Source organism: Manduca sexta, chromosome 7 (assembly GCF_014839805.1).
Source record: "Manduca sexta isolate Smith_Timp_Sample1 chromosome 7, JHU_Msex_v1.0, whole genome shotgun sequence".
NCBI lineage: Eukaryota > Metazoa > Arthropoda > Insecta > Lepidoptera > Sphingidae > Manduca > Manduca sexta.
In genome coordinates this window covers 4,086,944-4,113,076 of record NC_051121.1, presented here as the reverse complement: position 1 = coordinate 4,113,076, position 26,133 = coordinate 4,086,944, and the positions used below count along the sequence as shown (strand labels likewise).

General features: G+C 36.7%; 1 protein-coding gene across 1 annotated transcript; it reads right to left on the bottom strand.

Moving 5' to 3' along the window:
* Positions 1–6: 6 nt before the first annotated feature.
* Positions 7–25,833, bottom strand: LOC115452243 (ankyrin repeat and LEM domain-containing protein 2). The gene is made up of 14 exons (XM_037447650.1): positions 25,641–25,833; positions 25,317–25,559; positions 24,322–24,477; positions 10,348–10,511; positions 8,871–9,011; positions 8,274–8,447; positions 7,067–7,219; positions 6,063–6,238; positions 4,776–5,818; positions 4,475–4,647; positions 3,893–4,029; positions 3,231–3,362; positions 2,100–2,322; positions 7–1,819 (listed from the first exon to the last, which is right to left on the bottom strand). Exons 2-14 carry the CDS (start codon positions 25,552–25,554, stop codon positions 1,727–1,729), a joined length of 3,003 nt encoding a protein of 1,000 aa, XP_037303547.1. The 5' UTR covers positions 25,555–25,559; positions 25,641–25,833; the 3' UTR covers positions 7–1,726.
* Between the last annotated feature and the right edge of the window lie 300 nt (positions 25,834–26,133).

Sequence of the window (26,133 nt, the reverse complement as noted above, 5' to 3'; positions counted from 1 at the left end):
AATGTAACAAGAACCAGTCGTAATTTATTTCCATAACATTAACATATTTTACAACTTGTCATCTACTTTTTATTATAAAAGTACAAACATTCGCCGCGTCAGTGCACACACCGCTGTCTCGCTTTTGGCATTATGTCATAATAAAAAAAAACATTACTTCTAACGTAACTATAAATGCTAAACAACGCAGTGAATCATTTTTATTGTCATCAATTAAACTATTATTTAGACAAATTAATCTACAATGGACATTCATTTAAATCAATTAAGTTCTCAAGCTTCGTATTAATTTTACATCAGAAATTCTCTAAATAATGCAGACACCTTTTAAGCTTGAGAAATAATTGATGTACAAATTTATTATTGAAAATTATTTTTTAATATAAACAATAGTCCTATTTGGCTCTATATTGAAATACTCTGATAAATATAACTATAATAATACATTCTCCATTATCTAAACACAATCATAAAATATGTCATCTAAATGAGATTATTTTCATAGTTAGGTTGTCATCTAAAAATCCGCTAACAGATCGATTAAAATCGATATTACAATTATGCACCAACACATTCAATAAATACCAAATTTGAAGTCACATTAACACCAAACGGATTACCTTCTAGAGCTGCCAAAATTATTCATGACTATTGTGATGTATTAATCAAATTATACACAACTTACCTCAAGGATAGTAAATATTTTTAAACGATATCGTCTATGGGAAATCGATATGAAACAATAGAGATTTATTTTCAAACACTAAATTATGATTTCTGTAAGACATTCAACTAGTTTCGCATGAAATTCGTATCGTGTAAATTATAAATTCAATTCAGTTTCATTAGTAATTCTATAACCACTATTATTATTGCTTCTTTCTATCGACACTTTCCAAAGAAAAATATTCAAAAATATTACGTAATTCTGCAAATCTAGCAATTAAAAACAACGCCTATAAGAGTTCCATTAACAGCAAGTATAAAATATAATAAAAATAATATTAAAAATAGGTACATAACTTTGTGAGAGCACAATGTGTGACATTGAATATTGGCCTAAATTCAATCTATTTCCAGTTTCTCGGTCTATCGTTTATATAGAGTTTAACTCTAGTAGTAAAGACTTACCCCCCTATTCATAGACGTTATTTATCTAAGGACGGAAGCATTGCTGTGTTGAGTCTGTTTCTCAGCTTTGTTTATCTGACAGCTTGCTGTTCGTTCAGCTTAATTTATCTGACGGCCAACTGGATTAAAGTTGTATCTCAATATTAGCCAATCACAAAGGCCCTATGTCTACGCACTGCGAAGGCTGCCATGCCGTCAGCACTCAGAAACAGATTGTTATCACAGCAAAGACAGAGCTTAGATAAATAACGTCTACGAATAAGGCGGTTATTTATTTACGATACAAGAATGCACCATATTTCACCAGTTCGATAACACGTGTACATTAGAAAAATACGATTTATCACTAGACATTAATTAGGTAAATCTTTTCACTCTAATATTTTATTTTATTTAGGTAAAATTTTCCTAATCAAATGTATTATTAGTATTTTACATATTTAAACAATCGTTAGTTTTTAATATTAGCATATTACACTTTTCGCTAACTTCAAAATACATAGTATCGAACCGGTTATGTTTTTTTCTTGTACGCGTTTACTGTGTCCAATATTCATTGTCAGTATCGCAGTATAAGGGAATCGCGTCCTTACATCTAGAATCCGAAGCTGACGTTGTGACCTACGTTTTTGGACGCCAGGACCAACCGCGGTGAGTTAGGACCTGTCACTCGTAGCCAGTTTGACACCTGAAATGAAATATAGCCACAATTTAGTCCCTAACTCTAAATATAGTAATGAAAAAAAAAAAATCTACCGCAATCCCAATATAGTCCGAGGACATAAGACCATAAACGTTATCGCTGATCACAATAATTACATTGAATAATAATTTTGTATGGTGGAATCGTATTACTTGAATGTTTATTGTTTCTAACTGCTTTAAAGAGAACATATACACAATTATTGTTTTTAACTTATTTTTCGCGAATCTAAGGCACCAACTTTTCCAAAAGTCTACAGTCGTACCTGCAAAGACACGGCTCGTCCGTTATCCTCCCTCGGCGCCTCCCTGACAGGCGTGGAACAGCGCGCGGCGGAGGGCGGTGTGGCCGCGCCGGGCGGCGTGCCCGGAGTCCCGGGGGACGCGACCCCGCGCATCCTAAGTCCCCTAATCATTTTTGAGCAAGGACTATCCATCACCCATGATGAGCAAGATGACGTGTCTTCAGCTATCGGGGCCGGTTGCCATCTAGAAATAAACACAATATACATTATTGGACGCCTAATTCTTCATATCTTAAGGAATGCGGACGCGTGGGTAGCGCTCCCACACGTATTCAGTTCGTTCCATGAACACTTCAAATCTCGTGCGTGTCAATTAAACGAGAGACGTGCAACTAGTCGTGACGTCACCGCTATTACCGTGCGGATGTGTGTGGGAGATAGCTATACAAAAACGCACCTGATCTCAAATATACTAATATTAGTGTAAAAGTTATGCGCTAATCAAACACCAGGACATGCTCCAGACTGGCTTTATACTTCTGTCTACCTACCCGCATTATATTTATATTTTACAAACACGGTTACCTACAATCAGTATCAGTATGAACTGCTTTGGTAAGCCTTGGTGGTAGCGCTGAGAGCTGCTTCCACTCCACCCTGTCTTGTGCCTGCCGCAAAGCAGGTCAGAGCATGTCTGAGTCTTACTTATGGGAATCCCTAGCACGCTTGCTCTACGACAAGCCCTATGAGATGCTCCAAATGGCTAGTTTTGAGTGGTTTCTTCTCACCATTGCCGTAATTTTTTTTTTTGTATTAGCTCGGCAAAATGGCTTTACTACACCTGATGTTAAGCGAAGAGAAGCAAAAAGAGAGTGCCGACCGGCTAAAGACGGTCGCCACAGTCATGCCGGCCTGCATAATTGCTTCTTCACGCTCCGTTAGAACGACTCCAAGTTATAGGAAGGAGGGAACTCATACACTGGCAAATCATTCCACAGCTTGATGGTGCTACCCAGATATGAATTACCGAACCTTTTGGTTCGCGCCGAGACGGAAGACACCACCGATCTGTAGTGCATCAAGCCAGCAGGCGTGGTTCTAGAAAGGAAAGGCATTGACATCGTTTATTAAAGTCGCCTGATAGATACTCACTTGTCCCTTTCGTCCTTCGAGTAGAGTGCCACGCTGTGCCGCCAGCGGTATACGTGCGGGAACTGGTCGGGGTTGACGGGCAGCTGCCACAGGGCCTCGAACACCAGCCTGTCCATCTTGCTTGGCTCCTCGCTGGTGATGATTTTTTATAGGTACGTGAAATCAATAAAGTTTGTGATGCAATAAATGCTGACAGATTACATTCGAAGTCTGAGTCTAGGATTAATTTCAAATTATTTATATTATTTATTCGTATGGTTTCCGAAAAATAATCATATTTTTGCATGCGCATAACATTGTGTAAAACTGTGGAATATCTTAGAAAGAAAAAGGTATAATACTTCATGCTCATATCCCTAAGGGGTTTAATAGCGTGTGTATTTCGTCCTTATGATAGCGACTAACCTATTGCCATGTCAGGCACAATAAAATGATCAATATTACAGCTTACACACGCTGCTAGACTAACGGGGCGATATTATAAGTTCTTGGTGTGAACAACTGAATTTTAACAAGGATAACCCTTGTTAAAATTCAGTTGCAAAACCATTGCTAACTAAACTCTTCTTTTTTATACAAACCATAAAAAAACTAAACAAAGTATTTCAATAGATGGCGTTAGTTTCACAGACGTTCATATTTGAAATGTCAACACTCCTTACCCGTATATGTAGGGTTCGGCGAGTGCGCGCGCGCTGGCGTCGCTCATGTCGTCCGCGTCGCGCGCGTGCTCGTCCGCCGTCTCGTACGCGTCCTCGCACGACGACTCGCACGACGCCACGCTGTCGTCATCTGAAATCTGAAGATAGGACAAAATTATTAAAGCTCAAAAAACTTCAATTTAGACTGTTGGCATCAATTGCTTTGAAGGACGAGACGAGCTTGCCGTTCGCCTGATGGTAATCGATACGAGCGCCCATAAACCATAAAACACCATCTTAAACATGTAATTACCAAGTATTGTTTGATATTCCACTGCGCTCGCCATCCTGAGACATGAGGTGTTAAGTATTATTATGTCCAGTAGTAAACATTGGCTATAATGTTGTAGTCATTTTAAATAAATTGTTTTACCAAAATAAAAAATCTTCATAATACTTGAACGGCCCCTTATGACCTAGATACTACATCAATCGGAAAAACGTATAATTCTTATTTCTATTATATGATAATTTCTTCTGCTTTTCTTTACATTAAAAAAATATTATGAATATATAATGCTATGTAATAGAGAGTAATGTAACCTCAGCATCGACGACTTGGCACTTGTCCATTTTGACGGTGTAGAGCTTGGGCGGCGTGGAGGGTGTGGAGGGTGGCGAGTGTGTGGCGTGTGGCGTGAGCGTGGCGCTGTCGCCGGCGGGCGAGTTCACGCTGATGGGCCGCGGCGCCGGCGCAGGCTGCAGCTTGCCGTCACCTGCACACACATACACATCATATCAAATATTTATATGCCATAAAAAGAATTGTTTACTAATCTTGATTTTTATTGTCAGACCATAGCCAACCTGGAACTGCAAGCGCTTTACAATAACTAAGACTCACCAATATCATGTTCAAAATTCAATCTTCTAATAAAACTATCATTCTTGGGACTCGTCGACAATATAGATCTGTTCTTTCGGAACGACGCGTTCTTCTTACTGTTTCTTTCAATCTCTATCTTCCAATCGCATATACATTTAGACGCTCTGTCCCATATGTCCGCACATTCGATCTCCGATATCGCTGGCCCCTTCATGATATCATTTTCAATCAACTCTTCGCATATGAAACTCGACAAGCATCTAACATGTTCGTCGATAACGTGCGTCATTTTCGTTCTATTCGATCCCCTGTACGGCGGCTTGCGCTCGTCGTCCGAGCTGAAAATATCGTCGTTCGGACAACGGAGTTTGACCAGGAACTCGACTAAACTGTTGATGTCATCCAGATCTTTGGTCTGCTGCTTCAGTTTGTACACAACTAGCTGAGCGAGCCGCGAGTGGATGAGCGCGAAGTCGATACTCTGGAACCTCTCGTCGTCCATGTACGTGAATATCGTGTGTTGGAGGTGTTTCGCTTCGGATCTGAGCGACTCGCTAGCGACGTCTAGTTTGGCAGTCAATGAGAAGTTTAACGCATCCGCTATCCGCTTTGCGAAGACTTGACAAGTCCTCTCGATGCATAGTAGCTGGCTGACTGTGTGGTTAGCTGGCGCCGAGTCTCCGTTAGTGATGGTCTTAGCACTGGGCTGTCTGCACATCCTCTGTCTAACGGGATCGGTTTTCTTCCAATGTGGCGGTCTTTCATCGGATATTTTACACGTCTTTAAAGCTACACATAACTCCGAGATTGGACTCATTGCTGAGTCAGTGATAGGGCTGTGCTGAGATGAGCCGAGACTTATCCTCGATATCGACAAATCGTCTGGCGAGTGATGTGACTGCATGCAACTCTCGCTGTATGCGAATGAACAGGCGCTATCGTATTTCGCTTTTAAGTAATTCTCTAGCAAGGTCAGTCCCTCAACGGTGCGCAGATCTGTGAAAGTGTCTAAAAATGGCCAATACTCTTTCCATCCAACTTTTAGTTCTTCAGCCAGGTTCCTGTAAATAGAAATATTTTAGCAAGTTCTAACATAAGTATTATAAAATTAACAAGTATACACATTGTGTTCGCCACATTAATAGCCACTAAGTATAATCCCTGGCTTTTAAGATATGAATGTTTTCTTTTTCGAATTTTAGGAACAAAATAATCGCAAGTGAAACCAAAAAGTTTGTAAATTGCTCTTGTAGATTTAAATGACTTAAAAATCATAAATAAATTACTAAACTATCCCTATCCCACCTGCCAACATTCTCCAATCCTTTGGTCATTTCCTTGAGTCTGAAAGGCTTTGCCGTAGTGCGATTCCGCGGGGGAGTCTTCCAGCGCCGGCGGAAGGTCTCAGCGTCGCGCTCCTGCATGGGACCCGCGAAGGCCAGGATCTCTAGCCTGGGGCTCAGGGGGTCCGGGTTTATCTCCTGCAATTGTAATAAAGTCGTTAGGTTGGAATGGGTCTTAATGACTCCTTTCTAGAAGCAGTGTAATACTATATGGTAGATAGAATTGAGCCTAAAGCTGGTTGCACAGCAATATTAATTAAGTTAGTTAAGCAATCTTATCATATCTTATCAAACAACAATAATAAATTTGCTAAATTGAAAGAACAAGATTATCAATAATTAATGTTGATAAAATTTTACCAGGTCTTCTTTATTGACACTAAACTAAAAATCTATCACTACTTCAAACCGAATTTCAGCTACACCGGCCAATTTCAACTACCCAAGTACGCATAAGATACAGTGCACAAGCGTGTGCGCAATACACAGGTGCAGTTCCCATCTCCTCACTGTCATAGTCAGGTGAGGGCAGTCCGACATGAGGGTAGATTCCTCACTGTCATAGTCCGGTGAGGGCAGTCCGACATGAGGGTAGATTCCTCACTGTCATAGTCCGATGAGGGCAGTTCGACATGAGGGTAGATTCCTCACTGTCATGGTCCGGTGAGGGCAGTTCGACATGAGGGTAGATTCCTCACTGTCATAGTCCGGTGAGGGCAGTCCGACATGAGGGTAGATTCCTCACTGTCATAGTCCGATGAGGGCAGTTCGACATGAGGGTAGATTCCTCACTGTCATAGTCCGGTGAGGGCAGTTCGACATGAGGGTAGATTCCTCACTGTCATAGTCCGGTGAGGGCAGTCCGACATGAGGGTAGATTCCTCACTGTCATAGTCCGATGAGGGCAGTTCGACATGAGGGTAGATTCCTCACTCTCATAGTCCTATATGAGGGTAGATATCTCACCGGCGGCGCCGCGGGTGTGAAGGGCCGTCCGATGGTGGGCGCGGCGGCGCCGTCCTCGTAGTGCAGCACGGGCACGTAGTAGCGCGGCGCCAGCAGCGACGAGATGCGCGCGCACGACTCCGGGCTGCTCGACGACGCGCGCTTGCAGATTATCTGCTCATACATTTTTCAAACGTATTTCACTATTTATAGGTGGAGGCTTGTAATTAGCAAATTAAGTTATCATTATTTTTATATTTATGAGATCGTTATTAGTCTGTAAGCTTTCCGACAAGTAATTAAATAAATAAATAAATACATATTTATCAAAACAATATGTTAATTAATAGTTTTTTGGGAACAGAGATTTGAAAACAATAAGTTAATACATAGGTTTTTAATAACTTTAGTGAATAGATTTGAATAATTATTCATAGTTCAACCAACCATTACAAAAATTTCCGCAATTTAACAACGCAAACCTAATTCCTTTTTTACACATATAATAATAAATGTTTTTTAAAAAATTTGAGCTTTTCCCCGGACTAGTAGAGGTCAATTGTCAAATCAAGCGAAACTTTGTACAGGTTTTGTAACGGTCGTCACAATTATGCCGGCCTGCTTGATTGCATCTACACGTTTTGCTTGAAGGACCCCAAGTTGTAAGACGGATGGCACATCTATACTGGCAAATTGTTTACTTACTTCGACACATACTGCATTATTGTGTTCATATTATAGGTATTTTATATTTTTTGCTATGTACGAATTTATCATATATTCTCATTTATGAACATTTTTCTTTGTCTTTTTCCCAAGTTTCATATTACCGTGATGCACCTACTTTATTTATTTCTGCACCACCCTAAGGTTGACTACATTTGTATAATTAGTGCAATAAATAAATAAATAATTTAGAATAGGCTAAGGGCAGTTTTTTTTTTTGGGGTACTGCCGTGGTTATCACCGGGGGTACCCTGCTAACGGTGTACAAACGATGCCCCGGCTTAGCAACCACGGCAGCCCCATGATGAGTTGGTGGGTCCTGTCGCTATCACTGGAGGCTCGGTAGCCTCCAGCTAGACGGTCTTAGGGCTCGGGAGGAAGAAGGGAGGGAATAGAGGGAAGGAAGGAATAGGAATTCTTAGGATGGTTGGAAGGAAGGGAAGAGAAATGTTCATGAACCTTTAGGGCAGTTGGGTTAAAGTATAATGCCAAGTTAACTCACATCTTCAGGTTGTTCGCCGAATTTGTTTACAGCGTGTCGGTTGCACTGTGGAAAAGAGGTAAGCACATCCACAACTTGCTCCGCGCCGAACTTGGCCGCGAAGTGTAGAGGCGTCTCGTTCATCGCCTTGTCCGGAGTGTTCAGGTATCTGTCTACCAAGATGCTGGCGAACTCCTGGCGACATAAATAAAGTAGAGCATTATTAATACGCCTGAATATTTTAATTCCGAAAAAAATCACGATATCGGAGCCGGAGTCAAAAGCTATTCATTGATAATTAATTGTGAAATCATGATGTTATAAATTAGGTAATATCGCGACCTTTAGTGTTCACTATGCGTCGTTTAAATCTTCTTAACTTAAGAAGCTAACCATTTTTGTCCCATTTCTTTTGTGCAGGAAAATTGCTTTATGATTTTGGTATGACCTGTCTTTTAAATCGTTCAGACGATCAAAAAATTACAATATTGAAGTAAAATATAGTACGCATATATTTTCCTTTATTTTTGTATATGCTTGGTACTAACATTCCTATGAAACATCTAAAGAAGTAAACTGTTTTCATTAAGAGATTTTGATCGAATTGTTTTTGCTTACCTTACAGGACTCAGCATCCGCGTCCATGCCATACAGCGTCTGCACGAAGGCCGGGTTGCCGACCGTGGTCAAAATTAAATTACAAATTTCCGCGTTCATTGATTTCGCCGCTATATGCAAAGCGTTGTATCGGGAACCTTCCTAAAAGAAAAAAATAAATTATTATAAGTATTATATAAAGCGGAAAAGCGACGATAGCCTAGTTGCTTAGACTGCCGAAATGAATGTCCACAGTGTCACAATTATTTTTGAATTTTTGATTGATACATAATGAAATTGAAATAAAATCTTAGTGAAATAATAAATATATTTGTCAAGATGCTACGTGTTTTGATGTCAAGCCATCACACAATCTAAAACAGTTATTTTACGAAAATGTTTCATCTACACTTTAAAAAAATTCCCTCAAGTTATTATAATATTTGTTGTTTGCAACAAAAGTGTAGTCTATGAACATTGTATGTGGAAGGTTGAATACAGACCAACGACCTGTTTACTGGGTTATTGGAAATTGAGATACTAACCCAAACCGCAAAATTCTATTAATAGCAATTATTATGCCTTACTATTATGTTCGCGAGTTTAAAATAAAATAATAATTAATAAAAAATCGTTTAGGACTGATTATTCAATTATCAGATAAAATTTATTCTAATTACAAAGTTTACCCAAAGTAATTGAAAATGACAGTTATACATCTCTTCTCCAGGATCCAATCATCAGATCCTGACTTGGTGACTACGGGACCACATCAGAAGTATCGACTTTCGAACAAAAAAAATATTTTCACATCGGTCCACAATTGACGGAGTAATCGCGTAACAAAAACACCAAAAAAAACATACAGTCGAATTGAACTGTCCTCCTTTTTTGAAGTCGGTTAAAAGTACATAAAATTATTATACCAATTGGATCTTATAATGATACATTCACAAGACTTGCATGCGGAATTATGTATTATACAAGTAACGAGACACATTGATAAGCAAATAAATTCAACACATCCTTCAAGTATCGCATTTTATGTAAATTTACAACGGGTAACGTGTTATTTGCGCATTGGGTCAGTATAACATTGCTTATAGCTGTCAATTCTCTATGGAACGCAAACAAATCGTATTTATTTTTACCCAGGCCTAACTGGTGGTAGGTCTCTAATATGTAAGAGTCCACCTGGGTACCACCGCAACGTCTATTTCTGCCGCCAAGCAACAATGTTTAGTCACTTTTGTGTTCCGGTTAGAAGGACATTGTAGCCAGTTTAACTACAAGACATAATAAGACTTAACATATCATGTCTCAGGATGGCGAGCGCAGTGGAATACCAAACAATACTTTGTGATTCAAGGTGTTGGATGGTATTTCTGCTGTTTATGGGCGGTCGTATCGCTAACCGTCAGGCGAACGGAATGATCGTCTTGTCATTCAAAACAAGATATATTCATATGTAACTATTTTTAAGGGGTGTCACATTTACCTGCATGATCGCCGGTGTGTTCCCGCTACTGACAAGGAACCGTGGATTGTCCCACACTCTGTCCCGAACCGTGCACACCAGACCCGCCTCTATGGCCTTGCGCAGAGCCACCATGTCTTGAGGAGATGGGGCCTTAAACGGATAAGGCTTTTCGCCCATGAGAGCTGGAACAACGGTTAAAATATGACAGATTAGTTAGCTAAGACACCTTTATAATTCCTTTCAAATAGTAAAGGTAGTTTTGATGGCAAGTGATCATGATGACCACATTATACCAAAAAATTATAGCGTACATATTAAAAATATTTAAGGGCAGTAAGCTAGTGAAGTGTCTTGTCGGTGAGAAACAGCAATTACGATTAAAGGTTAACGCAGACTTATCGCCCTGAAATCGACTTACCGACTTAGAGCCCTATTACTAAGCCGTCTCACCTTTGAGATATGACCATCACCGTTGAGATGAGTAGGGTCTTTAGTGGACGTTTGAGATATTGAACTATTTAATAAAGAAACCTTGAACTGATATTTAAGCGCCCGGTTTCAGCCGAGTCGGCGCGACTTAATAACTAAAACTTAGCTATCAAAGTCCGTCATACGCTGTGACTTCAGATATTATTTGAGATGTTCATATTTGTTTATTAAATAACGACGATATTAAGATGCTAGCTGTGATTTGCGTCTCGGCCGATATCACACTTAAGAACGATATTTACCAGCATTTATTAATACGTCCCTTAAAATAGAGCATTGAAGAATGTTGTAAAGCTTTGTGGTATAAAATGCAAAATGTGATTCAAAATTTAAATTTTACTAAAGTGTATAAGTAAATACCAAAAAATGTATTGCGGAAGCGATAAAAGTCCGCGTCAACCCTTAATCCGTTTTACGTCAGTCGTAAAGTTGAGCGGCATGTACGAAAATAAATTTGGCTCCACATCGACAGATCTTTATTGATCAACTTTAGATACAAAACGATTCATAGTTTCTGACGTAGGATTTTTTTAAATTGACGCCATAGTTTCACCGTCATATGAGTATTGTACAGAAACTATTGTATGAAAATCTTATGTTGTTAGTAATTTGTCTTTAATCCAAATAAATAGGCTGTTAATATGATTACCCTGTCAACCATACTATAGTATTAGACTTCCGTCTGACTTATTCCATTGAACCGAGGTGTGCTGCATTGAATTCTATTCAAATATATTTAAAATTCGAATTATATTATTAATAATTACATGAATTAATTAGAATTCATTATTCGCGATGTTTCTGGCCATAGATATCGACTACATCACATTTATGTTTAATAAGGAAGGTCGCAGCGTAAATTTAACTGTATACATGTATCTGAAAGGTTTATAATTACATCTTGTACAGGAAGAAAGTCTTATAGCGTACAGTTGCGAAGAGTGAAATTTTTGAAAAGGTAACTAGAGAAATAAAAATTGCCGTAGCTAACATATCGCGGCCAATTTAACAGAAAACAAAAACTAAGACAAACATTAATAAACCTAAAAGGGAAGCCGGTAGGAATCGGGTTGTATGGATGCTTTTCAACTGACAGCTTATTAATAAACCCAAAACAGACAATTTACACTAATGCCTCATATAATAGCGGCGTATTTAGACAGCGAATTCGATGTGATCTTAGATGAGACTAAGACAAACGTTAATACATCTAAAAGGGAAGCCGATAGGAATCAGGTGTATCGACGCTTTGCAACTAATAGCTTATTAATAACCCCAAAACAAACAATTTACACTAACGCCTCATATAATGGCACCGTATTTAGAAAGCGAATTCGATGTGATCTTAGAAAAACTAAGACAAACATTAATAAAGCTAAAAGGGAAGCCGGTAGGAATCGGGTTGTATGGACGCTTCGCCACTGATAGCTTATTAATAAATCCAAAACAGAAAATTTACACTAACGCCTTATATAATGGCAGCGTATTTCGGCAAATTCGATGCGATCTTAAGAGCGTTTACGCATCCGAGCGCCGTATGTCTCAAAAACAGCACTTTTCGAAGGAGATAATATCCATCAAAACATTATTTTAAAAACATATGAATTAGTAATTATTATAGAAAATTTTGTTGTCTAAAAAGTTAGTAGAGAAAATTTTTAGATTTATTGAGTATTTGTAAATTGTTTAATGATTACTGAACAGAGGTTTTCAAATTTGCGCTTTGAACGTCTATTTCGAAGCTCAAAATATCTTAAACCACTAAGGAACATAACAATATGTTATTTTTATCTAACTAAAAAGATCCTGAAGAAAAAGTTAGTAGAGAAAAAATATCTTTTTATGTTTAATTCATGAGAAATAAAAATTCAAAGAATTCGAAAATTTCAGAAATATTGGTCATTTAAATGATTTTTTTATCACTATATCTTACTTAATTGAATATAATATTGGATTACTGTAATAGAAGAACATCTCCTTAAAACATACAATTTAAAAATTCTACAAAATTAGTTCTGTTATTTTTCTATAAATATTTTAAATACCACTATAAAACGCAACGCGCAAATCGTTTCAAATTAGTCCGCCTTGAGGCTTTCTAGAGAGAGGACGTATCGCTCGTCGCTCCGGCGAGACTCCAGTTGGACTTTGCTGTGCGTAGAAAAAATAGTCACGTGTATACAGTGATTGCCACATCTTGTACTTTAGTAAGTAAAATATTTTTTTCTTTAATGATTGACAATAATTTTAGTAGTTACTATAAATTATTATTATATTATTATGTTTCAGACACAATGGGAAGTAAAGCTATTTCTAGGCAAGAAAAGGAAACGTAACAACGCTGAAACTTCGGCTAAAGCAAAAGCTAAAAGATTGATGTACTAATGTTATAACATGCATCTGTAGTTATGGTTGTTGCTTTTTTTACTCATTAAACACTTGAGCATAGTTACTCGAAGGAAAAAATGGAACCTTAAGCTAAAAACAATTAGCCCATTGAAATGTTACATGAGCTTTGTATTTTTTAGAGGACCCAATTTTATTTTTGGAACATGTGTGGGGTCAATAGAAGCTTAATCTCAAGTTTGTGAGGTCGCCCCCCTTGTCCCCCTGGCCGCCATCATAGAAAAAGGCGTGAAAACACATTTTTCGCGATATCTCGGAAACTATGCGTCTTACATAAATTTTGTAAAGTCATAATTTGTAGCAAATTGTTTTGCCTACAAATATGTTTATATAACTTTTTGCCCTAAATTAAAAATTAAAGAAGTTATAAGCGAAAATGTGAGAAAATGTTTATAAGTTTTCTTTTTTGCTCTATAACTTTTTTTTTTACATTTTACAAAAAAATTAACTCAAACAAAAGTGTAAATGATCTTTTGATGAAAATTGTTCCCTATAAATTTTTTTAATTCAATCATTTAAAACGCTGTTACAGCGCTCCAAAGTTTACCGGGTTCGTCAATGCTCATGAGAATCCGGTCGAAACAAAATGTTTAACTTATTTTTGATTTTTTTTATTGTAAATATATTATTACAATTTTTTTGTTAAATTCGTACAACTTTACTTATTTATTCCTAACTCTTTTCTTTGCCATAGAACTTACCAAATTAACTTATCGAATGTTATACAGGTAGAAAAGGTATGAGTTACCATTTGGGGATAAAGGAGAAAAAAAAACATATTTGCAGGCAAAACAATTTGCTACAAATTATGGCTTTACAAAATTTTTGTAAGACGTATAGTTTCCGAGATATCGCGAAAAAAGTGTTTTCACCCCTTTTTCCAAGATGGCGGCCGGGGGACAAGGGTGGCGACCCCACAAACTTGAGGTTAAGCTTCTATTGACCCCCCACACATGGCCCAAAAATAAAATTGCGTCCTCCAAGAAATGCAATATTCGGTCCTTAAATTGTAACATTTCAATGGACTAAACGCACATTTCAAAACTCGTCTTACGCCCGCGGCGTGCGCGGTTGTATGCGGTACCCGCTGTATTGGCGGCCAACTAATAGAATCGTGCGGGCCACGGTAGCACCAGCGCGCTCTGTGGTTAGTAGGTGGGCGACTGCAGTAGTCGGTAGGGGAGGGTTGGTTACAGAAATCTGACGCCATTTTCCTCCATCGTGATCGTTTCTGATGTGTGTCCATGGCGTTCTGGAACTCAACTGACCGTTAACTGTCCATCTTGTAACCGCCCGCCTTGCGATAATCGCTCGCCAAGTTTGCAGGACATAATCGGAACCGCGGTGGTTACAAATCGCACAGATCTCCGGTCGTCATGAGTTTGGAAATAAAACAGCCGTTTCTCAACCACGGCGGGCGCGAGTAAAAACCGCTTCGTGAGTTCTTAGCCTTATAGAATCACTTTGCTGTCCCGTTGTCAAAACGTTTACAATTCGCCAAATTACTCAGTGCGCGAGTCCCACTCGCACTTGGCTGATTTTTTTGCATAATGCATAGGTACGCTTACTTTCAAATAACAAGGTTTTTATGTTCACTGATGCGCACTGTTAAGAAAATTCAAGTGACGAGAGACGGAATCCTATATCTTTCTCCTCTTTGAACCTTAGAAATAAGGGATTTGGTAATTTATGTAGCTAGTGAATAAAACTACTAGTAGTAGTTAGTATACCTATCTTGTTAACTATTTGGGCTAGTTTAGGTTTACACGCTCACATCAATTTTACATATAATTTTATCCTGACGTTTAACCCTGTGCAGGTTTCGGCGTCATTATACTTGTATAAATTAAACGCGTCTAGATCCATATGCAGTTTTACTTAAGTATGTAGTGTTTGCGTAAACTTCGATAACAATAATAGTATATTCTATATATTTTTTTTAATTTTTAGGTAATCGTGCCTGATATTACACTCAAAATAAATAAGGTTATTAAAAGCCACAAAATTATAGATTTTCAATATTTTTTGGATCAAATTAAAACACTCAATAACCACAACAGAGCAACAGGTTGTAGTATCGAACATTTACAACTATTGAAAGAGAATGTTTGCTTGCAGTCAACATTTTTAATGAAGTGTAATATGTGCAATATGGAATTTAAGCTATTTAAGCGCTAAGAGATATACTGATAGTATGGACGTATATCGTGGAACTGTGAAACGAACAGTTAGCTTCCATAGATTTACCAATATTAACGCAAAATGTTTACATGAAATGTTACGACGAGTTAGCTAAATGATTGAAATTAGCTGCAGAGGACAGGATGCAAGAGGCCGCTAGGAAAGAAACTGATAAAGATGTTGCCTGTGGCGATGTAAAAGACGGTATTCCCATACTTACACTCAAAGCTGGCTGCTGTTGGTCAAAAAAAAGTACAGAACCAACTATTTTGCTTCGTCGTGTGTCGCAAATATTATGCAAAACTATGGATATAAAACTGGTAAATTGTTATACATGGATGTACAATCGATCGATTGATGATCGATGTCACTGAGAAGCAATACCTATTAAAAAAAAAAACTATCCAAAAAAATATAACCAACTTCCGAAAAAAGAAGTCTTTTATTTCTCACTTTTTAGTTATACACCTAAAAATGACATCTCATTACATACACCTTCTGACTCAAAATATAAATTCCAATATGTAATTTCTAATGACTTAATTTAAACTTTCAATACGCTAAATATTAAAAACTGCAGATCTATGGAGTAATTATGTGGTCCATTATAAACATCGTAGCACAGTAATTTTCCTGATTTATTGTCTGATTACGGAGTTCTGGTGCCTATCTTTCGGCTTCATGATGAGCTCCACTTTACTAAAGGGTACTTTTCTAAATGCAAATGCTTAAATTTTTAAGCATTTGCATTTAAAAGTGAAAATAACAATTTGTAAAATTGCCGTTAAAATTTGTTAAAAATGTTTATTTTTTTATAATTACAAAATGATACATATAAACTATTTCATGATGAATTCTTATATATTTAATAATAGAATTCTTCATTTATCATAAATTCATAAATCATAAGTTACATTCCAATTAGATAATTAAAGCGAAAAGATCAAAATTGGTTGGTCTGACTATAAAGATAGCCGACGCGCTAACTCTACGCACACAGCTACGCAACGGCTCTGTGTGAGTGAATTTTGCGAAGAATTACCTATAGTTGACTTCACGCGCGGCACGTAAACGCTCTTAAATAAAACCCTCGAATCGGACAATGGATATTTGTGTGTCTCAACTACTAAACAAGTAAATAGCAATATGGTATCACAAAACGAACATACCAATGACATGAGTGCTCTAGATAGAGTTAGATTCGCTTCCCACCACAAGCCAAAACCACAAACCAATATAATTAAACTTAGCAACCGATAGCTGCGCAAATAGTTATTTTATTTCGTTAGTTTCAAATACACAATAATTTAGTTGTATCTGCTTACCCTAATGGCGACATAAGGTTATGATAAAAATTACAGAATAAAAGTATTTGTATTATGATTATAACTATTAAAACTTTCTACATGATTCTTGTTACTAGTCAAGTTATTGTGTCGAAGTTATCAAGGCTTCCAATTAGCGGATAGCGTGTGAACGGCGCATGAGACTCGTAATTATAAGTACGAAGTAAATTGGTAATTACCTAAGTTATCTAGAATGGTGTTATCGATTCGCCCTAATAATATTGAATCGTTAAGTATGATATTTATAACAAAAAGGTAGTTTATTTTTGCACTATGTTTTACTGGTAGTAGGATATAGTCCATACTATATATCCGCTGATATAATTTATATCAACCCGGATAGCGACCACCGTACACAAAATGTTAAAACCCGCCATAGTGGCCCAGGTAAGTGTTTCGCGTTCTGGAATCAGCCTGTGCATATCTGGTTCTAATAGGCCGGCATAATTGTATCGACTGCCGAGTAATGATCATCTCTCGTCAGTCGACATTCTATTGGACCCCACTCCATTTACCACCAGATGCAGTGGGGTCACTTTGTCTAGTACATATAAAAAAAATCTATAGAAAATATATACGGGATTTTTTAAGATAAGGCTGTAAGCACAATTTTTTTTTTGTTTTTGAAAGAAAACGAATTATCGCTACAATCCAACGTCTTTATATATTTAATTCCATATGTACGGATACCGCTGCTACCTACCATCATAGCGTATCTGAATTCATAACTTAGAACGACTTTAACTTCGAACAAATCCGATACCAATTCTATACTGTAATTTGATAGTCTGTATTATTATATTGATATGTTATTGTTCATTACTTAAGTAACTTACATGTTTACTAAACATTGTTTAGTTTAACCGTCAATGTAATTCCATAAACAAATAAATAATTCCTGCTTCTTTATCAATATTATTTCATCAACATTATTTACTTATGTAAGAACCTATATTTTTTTTCTTAGCATAGTTTAGATTAGTCTACTGGGAAAATACCAGGCATTATAAATACACATAACCTTAGATAAGCAGCATAACTGTCTCGGTTCATCGAAGCGATTTAATATACCTAATCATATTTAAAACAAACATAATAATTATTCGACTAATAATATTTATAGACTGCTTTGATGGTATAGATGGTCATAATCTAGTATTAAGGGCTGTGGATTTTAATCTATACTATTATATAAAGCTGAAGAGTTTGTTTGTTTGAACGCACTAATCTCAGGAACTACCGGTTCAAACTGAGAAAATCTTTTTGTATTGGATAGCCCTTTATTCCTGAAGTGCTTTATACTATATATCATCACGCTATGACCAATAGGAGTGGAGCAGTAATGTACATGTTGCAAAAACGGAAAAAACTATTAGTTTTGAGAGCTTCCGTTGCGTGCGCTGCGTAAACGATTAAAGTTATGCAACAATGATATATGACGGGATTGTTCCCCTTAAAAAGTTCTACAAGAATATATTATAAAACAAAGTCCCCCGCTGCATTTGTCTGCCTGAACGTGTTAAACTCAAAAACTCTCAACGTATTGAGATGAAATTTGGTATGGAAACGGTTTGAGATCCTGGGAAGAACATAGGCTCCCGGAAAAATATATAGCGTGACTTTTATAACGGAAAACTTCAGCCCGAAAAACTTTATAACGCGGGCGGAGCCGCGGGCAAAAGCTAGTAAATAAATAACACTATCGTTCTTTTAACACGACGTGTAAATTACATCAACAAAGCCAATTTCGAACAAAAAAACAAAACATGTTCACCGGACTGAGCGTTCCTCACATATAATTACCTAATGCTGTAATGAGTCATTTATTTTAAATACATTTGGCGTTAACGACTTAGCCGAGGCACGTCGAACCTTTGGCACGCAAGTCGCAAGAGGCGCGTACAATAAATGGTACCGAATGACTTCTGATCTAATTAGGCAGTTTTGAGTAAACAGTAATACAAAAGTTTATTAAAATTTTAGGCACACTCGTCTTTATTTTCGAAGGGGTAGGCAGAGGTGCAACGATGGCACCCAGTTTTCGCCTGTCGGACGGAACATATCCCATTATGTGATAAGGGACGGGCCTACCGCCATATAGGGCACACATTCCAGCTTTCGTGCTGAAATTGAATAGAAATCCCAATATTACTGCCCAATCTGGGATTCGAACCCCGGAACTCAGAGCGGTGTCGTACCAATCACGTAATACATTTACGCCACCAAGGCAGTCTTTAAGACTTTTTTGTAAATTGTACATGTTTATTAATCGACTTCAAAAAAAAGAGGAGGTTCTCAAATCGACTGCATGTTTTTTTTTGTGTGTTTGTTACGTGATTACTCCGCCAATTGTAGACCGTTTTTCAAAATTCTTTTTTTTTTGAACGCTTACTTTAAGCGGCGATAGCCTAGTTGGGTGTGGGACGGACTGCGAAGACGAATGTCCGCAGGTTCAAATCCCAAGGGCACACACCTCTGACTTTTCTAAAATCATGTGTGTATTCTTTGTGAATTTATCGTTCGCTTTAACGGTGAAGGAAAACATCGTGAGGAAACCTGCACACCTAAGAAGTTCTCTATAGGAATTTCGAAGGTGAGTGAAGTCTACCAATCCGCACTCGGCCAGCGTGGTGGACTAAAGCCTAATCCCTCTCAGTAGTAGAGGAGGCCCGTGCTCAGCAGTGGGCAAGTATATAATACAGGGCTGATATTGTTATTGTTGTTACTTTTAGCTATGCCTATAGAGCTTATAATGTACATTTTTTTATACGTGCAGGGCAAAGTGATCTAACTGCACCTGATGGTAAGTGGAATGGGGTCTAATAGAATCTTTACTGTCGAGAGATGATTACCCCTCGACAGTCGACACAATCATGCCGGTCTGTTGGAACATGATATACACAGGCTGTACCCGGAACGCGACACACTAACGTGGGCCACTAAGGCGGGTTTAAACACCCATGTTAATGTTATATTTTTTTTTTATTTTCCGATAATAATGAAATAAGCACATACCATAAACGTTGATTCAATTCTATGATCACGTTTTATATTAAACTTTTTTATAATTATTATCAAAGATTCGTTGTCTCTAGTTTTAGAATTTAATTGTTTAGACTCAAGACAATGCAAACAATGTCTAGACGCTTCATAAACACTAAGTATTGTTGACTTAAAAAATCGATTATAGTAAAAATTTTACATTGAGTTATTATATTTAAACTCGTGATACAGAGAAGAGGCGAAGTCATAAGGAAAATGTTTGTAGAATGCTTTAGCTTTAGAAATGTTGCTATATACAGCAGTATATGTAAGTAAGTGCCTATACAGTACATTGCGTTAATCTTTGTTGTTTTGTTTGTATACCTTGGAGTTTCTGAGTGAGATCTCTAAATTAACTCAACTATCACAAAAAACCTTTGCTATATACAGGGTGGATTTTCGAGATGGCGCAGCAGGGGGAGAATAATTGACCAACGATAAGGTTTTGTTATGTTAAAACCCGAATTGAATTCGCATTTCCTTCAAAATGTATAGACAAGGTATTTTTACAATTTTAAACCTTAATAGTACTCAAACCCTAATAGTCCCATAGAGTCTTTTGAACCTTATAACCAAAATGATTGAATGGCATTAAAAAAATGCATAAATTTACCATTATCTTATTGACTTGCACGTTTTGTTCAAAATCTGACAAAAATAAACAGTCTCCGAAGATAGTTTATTTGTAGCTATAGTGGTTTAGCTGCCCTTACTGTTACGTCTCAAAAATACACCCTATATAACCTTACTATCCCTGAACAACATAGTATAAGTATTTTTATTTCATAAAAAATATATTATTCCCAGAAAAAAACTTATCCCTGGAAGCAAAACTAAGGAATAAAGTCATCCACTTCAAGATATTCAAGAATAATCAAGTCTGCGCCACACAATTTTGTTCACTGTGAGAAAAAATTAGGACATTGTGTCCTTAAAACAATGATGAGTAATATTGTGACCTATGAGTAATTTTTAGACGTCACTTGGTCGGGTGTTGCACTTATAACAAGAATGAGAAATTTACTTAATTTGTAACGTGAAATACTGAGAAGAATCACAATATTTTTTTTGACGACGAAAATATGACTAAAATGCATTTTCGCGATTTATTTTATCCGGTTTTTTAGCGATTTTGACATTAAAGTGTAAGTAAATTTTTAAAGGATTCTGATGGCTAAGCAGCACGAAGACTTATTTATTGTACCCACATAAGGTTGTATACAATTTTAATGATTGATACGATCAAATCGCCTATTTATAATGACTACCTATAAACAGTTACATCGATCAAAACTGAATCTCAAACAAAAATATGGCACCATTGGACATATCTCGATAAGCTACAATATGCTAAACTCATATAGATTACTCAATACTTAAATATTATATTGAATGCAAATACTTAAAGCGATAAACAATGCTTGTACTTCGCTACTTGTCAGCAGAAATTGACAATGCAGTCGCAGTGGCGAAAAATGATATTTTCGGAAAGAGAAGCCGACACAACATATAGTTAGTACCTATATAAATGTGGTCTGCAAATCGTTCTGATGACAATTAGATTCCACAGAAAGTCTACAAAAAGAGAAGCCGACAGGCATGTGGACTCTTCGCCACAAATATTTGGTACCTACCTACCACTCTTATACGAATAAGCTAACTCATTCATCATATTAATGTCATCTGAATACATATTAATTTAAGTTTAGAGACAACGATCGATAAAGGTATGATGGTATTCATTGTTTGATAATAACGATAATATTGATAACGGTCATTGCACCCGACTGCAGTGTTTTATATTATTTCTAACAGACGGCACCGTGTTGTTTTAATAAACGGTAGAGGTATGTTGTACACATGTTTTGCTATGGTATGGTATGGTATCAACAGGCCGAGTCAGTACTAGTTTGCTGATGGTAGGATATATTCTATATTCGCCCGGCTAATGACCACCGTACACTAGGTGTTAAAACCTGCCATAGTGGCCCGCGTAGTATGTCGCGATCCGGGATCAGCTTGTATATATCCGGCTCCAACGTGCCGAGAGCCCATCTCTCGTCAGTCGACATTCTATTGGACCTCACTCCACTTACGATCAAGTGTAGCGGGTCCATTTTCGCATTGGATCGTTAAGTGTTAGGGGATCGTTTAATATAAAAAGCGGTATCTTCATTACATCGGATGTTAGTGGTGTTGCGCGGCGTTCAGAATACAGATCGAATATGATTACCGTGAGATGATTAGCCATTACAAGTCGCCTATAGCTTTACAGTTCATTTGGACAATGAAATTGCCGGATTTCTAAATATCACTGGTGTGATATGCTTAAAAACGATACTTTTAGGGAGTGGTGGTCTTAGAGCGAGAGCTAAAAATAAGAACCCGATTTTCAACAATTTCGAAGATAAGACGCTTTGTTGGTCAACTGAACTGGTTGTGACCTACAAAAACGTTTTTGGCTATGTGAAGCCGCGCAAGGGCCCTCGTATAAGCGTGGTTGCCACTCCCCCCCTCTCCCGAAGCCTTCCAAGGCCGTCACTACTTTTAAATGACAACTTATTTTCGATCTTGAACAGTCATTCAACGAGCAATAACAATCACAATTAACCTAATGTAACTTCTATAACTATTGCTCAACAAATTCAACAGTGACGATTAACTAAATGTAATTTCTATTGAAATATACCCTGTCGATGCAACAGGAAGACATACAAATAGTAAAACACATTACATTAGTATCGCAATTTCAGTGAGTTATTTACAGATTCAAGAGCATTCCGAATGTAGGTCGGGTGAAATTTATATTCCGTACAACGGACGGCGGATGTAGGTCAGGGTGTCGAACGTACTTATGTCCGATTAATTATCAGTTAACTACACAATCTAATATAATTATTATATTAGATTTATTAACTAAGAACATAGTCACGAGTAGCGTTGCTAGACGTCCCGTATTTTAAGCACAATTTGAAATGTCCCGTAAATAGATCAGTCTACGATTAACAAGTACTCATTCGCGCAAGGTTCGCATTTTCCCATACATATCAATATGACTCGGTTTTTAATTAATATAATAAAAAGTGATTTGATACCTGTTTTTTTTTACGATTATTATTGTATTGGTTGTCACAAATATGTTAAAGCAAATACAAATACTTTAAAACAGACTCGATCCTCGAAAAAAAAAAATGTCACAAAATAATTTTGTTTCTTATTTGTCCCGGGTAAAAAAATATATTCCCGTATTTTTTTGCCCGTTTAATGCTTAAGCGTTTGTCCCTCATAGGCTGAAAAAAAATGTGGCAACCCTAGTCGCGATCATCACCACGTCCATCGACAGATGACTAGGTGATAGGTTACAGTATGGACGAGGGGGGGAGCGAGCTACGTATCAAATAGCGGAAACTCGCTCCCCCTTGACACACAGTGCGAACCACCCATACCGGCAGTCAGAGTTATAATTCTAGGATTGTAAAATAGTTGGTGGCAGATTTGTAAAATTACACATACATACAATTTGTAAAATCATTAAGGGGAAAAAAAATGTAGGTATAGATGAGGTAACTAGAAGCTAGCGATATTGTTGAATGTAACTGTGCTAGATACTCCAAAAAGTTCAATCCTATAACACCTTTACAAATTATTTTGGGCTCAAAAACAAAATTCAAATCAGGTACTTACTGACTAACATATAATTATTAAGGCTGTTCGTCATTCGAGCCTTAGCAAATCAATATGTTATGTGAGAAAACTCAGTATATAATATAGAAAATAAATGTTACACAATATTTAATTCATTGAAATGTGATTCTGTGAATTTAGTTTCTGGGTCAGACATGTAATGCTACCGGGATTCGTAAATATTAAATTAGACAGTAAAGCCTTGACCGATAAGCAAGTATAGATGCTTGTGTGTTGCAATTGCATGATATCTACCACCAGTTCTGGTATTCTTTCCAAAAGCCAACCAAATAAAAAGACTTCATATACATCACAGCATTAAAAATTTACTGTGAAATCTTGCCAAAATTTTAGCGACACTTATTTAGCAATTGGATAGGAGCAAAATAAGACTATCTGTGTAATTTGACCAATTGTATAAACATTGTTGTCCCCATTCAACCTTTTTTTAATCAAATGGACAGAAATTTGTTATCATAAAAACAATAATAATAAAGCATACTTTGGCCAAACCTAATATTTACAAACTGAAACTGTTAGTCAGCTTCAAACACTAACTATAAAGCACCATCTTCTGCAAATCCATCAGAAAATTAAGCATTGCCCATCTAACACACTGGGAAAATGCTTAATAAAACATTAAAATTAAACAATTTTTCAGATTTTATCACAGTTTTACTATTTTAGTTTTCTCCCGATGTTTCAAAGACTTTGCATCCTTTGTGGGTCTCCATGGTCACCCCTTCTGAGATCACAAAGGCTGCAAAGTCTTTGAAACGTCAGGAGAAAACTAAATCTTAAAACACCAATAATATCTTAAAATGTTATATTTAGTAAAACTTACAGTTATCATTTCCATCATTGTTGTCCGTAGGTTCGGCGCCTCTAAGAGCAAACGACACAGCATCCTGTCTGCTCTTGAACGCCTTGAACCGTGCCAATTTGTACCTTCTCACAAGTTCCAAGGCTTCAGACTTGTTCTTGTAGACGTGTAGGGCTTCTGTTGGTTATTTAATTTAGATAGTAAGCCAATGTTCATATTTATCATCTATGTGAAAAACATCCTGAATTTTTATTTATTCTAGTAGTTTATAAATGGTTTATTTATTTACTTATATTATCTATATATTGTTACATGAAGAAAAAACTTTACAGCCAATCCCTGAGGAGTTGTTTAACAGAAGTAAAGTTCATATATGGGACTGTAGAAAAATAAAATTAATGTATGGTATGGGTGACAAATAAATCAAATTCAAGGATCATTTTTACCATAAGTAACTATTAATTGCTTTCATTTAATATTTTGACTTCAGTAGAGAGTTTTATGTGTTATTTCACTTTCTGTCTTTTATAAGTTAGGTATATAAATAATATAATTACTCAACTTGGGTTTTAAATAACTTATGACTTTTCCAGGTTACAATGCCAGTTAAAATAAATAAACTTAATTTTTATTATAAAATTTATCATTAAAATCGTTAGGGTTTGATTATGGACTTTAATAAATTATTTCTAATATAGAAATTGTTAATGGTATAAACAAAATAATGATGTTAAATGAATGAACTAATCACTAAAATGATCATGTAATTATTGTACATTATTGGATATCACATATAGATTTTTTTAAAAAGAAAAATACATATAATCTTTTGATTTCATTATAAAAGGTTATTATTATCATTTAAACCAAGTCAATAAAAATTACAAGGTTGAATACATGTAACGAAAGTATACAAACATATTCTAAGACGGAAGTAACAATTACTCTCACTGACCCACATTTTTATCTTTGAGATAAAGATAAACACAATGAAGTTTTAATAGTGTGCGAAATACCTTCATCTGGCCCCTTCTTTATTTCGCACGGTATGTACACTCCGTAGTATGTAACCGGCGGCTCCACGGCAGTTGGGCTCTCCGGTGCATTGTTTCTTTTACTCAGCGCATCAAGTCGCAGCAACCTACTGAATATGCCAATAGCCCCATCTTTCTTTTCATTAGGGGATATCGATAATTCCTCCTTCATCCCTCCGATGTCCTTATTACACTCGGGTATTATAACAGCCTTCGACATCTCACCTAAAAATGGTAAACACAAGTTGTTTTGTTTGTGACGCACGGATCAGCATTCAGCTCATCAAAAGTTTATTTTCAGCTTACCGTTTTACTATACACACGTCATAAAATCATAGTCACGATCTCACAATTGGACTACTGTTGAAACGTTTAACACATTTTATTGTTAAGGATACGGCAAGTGAAAAAACGGGCGTTTTTGAAACAGAAAATTGAAATGCGTTGGAGAATAGCGGATGACGTTTTGACAGTTCGCGAAGTTTTAAAATTTTTGGTAAGGAAAGCCAAGGCTTGACGCACACGGGCCTAGATAGTTCGTTTTTACTTCAATTCGATTGTTATGAATAGGTGAATAATCGACTAGTGTATATGGCCCAAAACTCAAACGTTGCATATAAAACATTTAAATATAACCAAAATGTACAATATATTCATCAGTGTACAAAACATCCGAATCTGTAATATTTTTAGTTCTCGTTCCTATATAAATATCGATAAGGTGTAAATTTAATTTTTGATGTATCGAGCGCATAAAGGATGTTGAGGATATATTTTATACCTAAGTTTTAGTTATTAT

Coding starts and splice junctions, on each gene's coding strand:
- LOC115452243 (XM_037447650.1), bottom strand. CDS start 25,554: ATGTCGAAGGCTGTTATAATACCCGAGTGTAATAAGGACATCGGAGGG. Junction 24,478..25,316: donor AAAGAAGGGGCCAGATGAAG/GTATTTCGCACA, acceptor AATAACCAACAG/AAGCCCTACACGTCTACAAG. Junction 8,448..8,870: donor CGGATGCTGAGTCCTGTAAG/GTAAGCAAAAAC, acceptor TTATGTCGCCAG/GAGTTCGCCAGCATCTTGGT.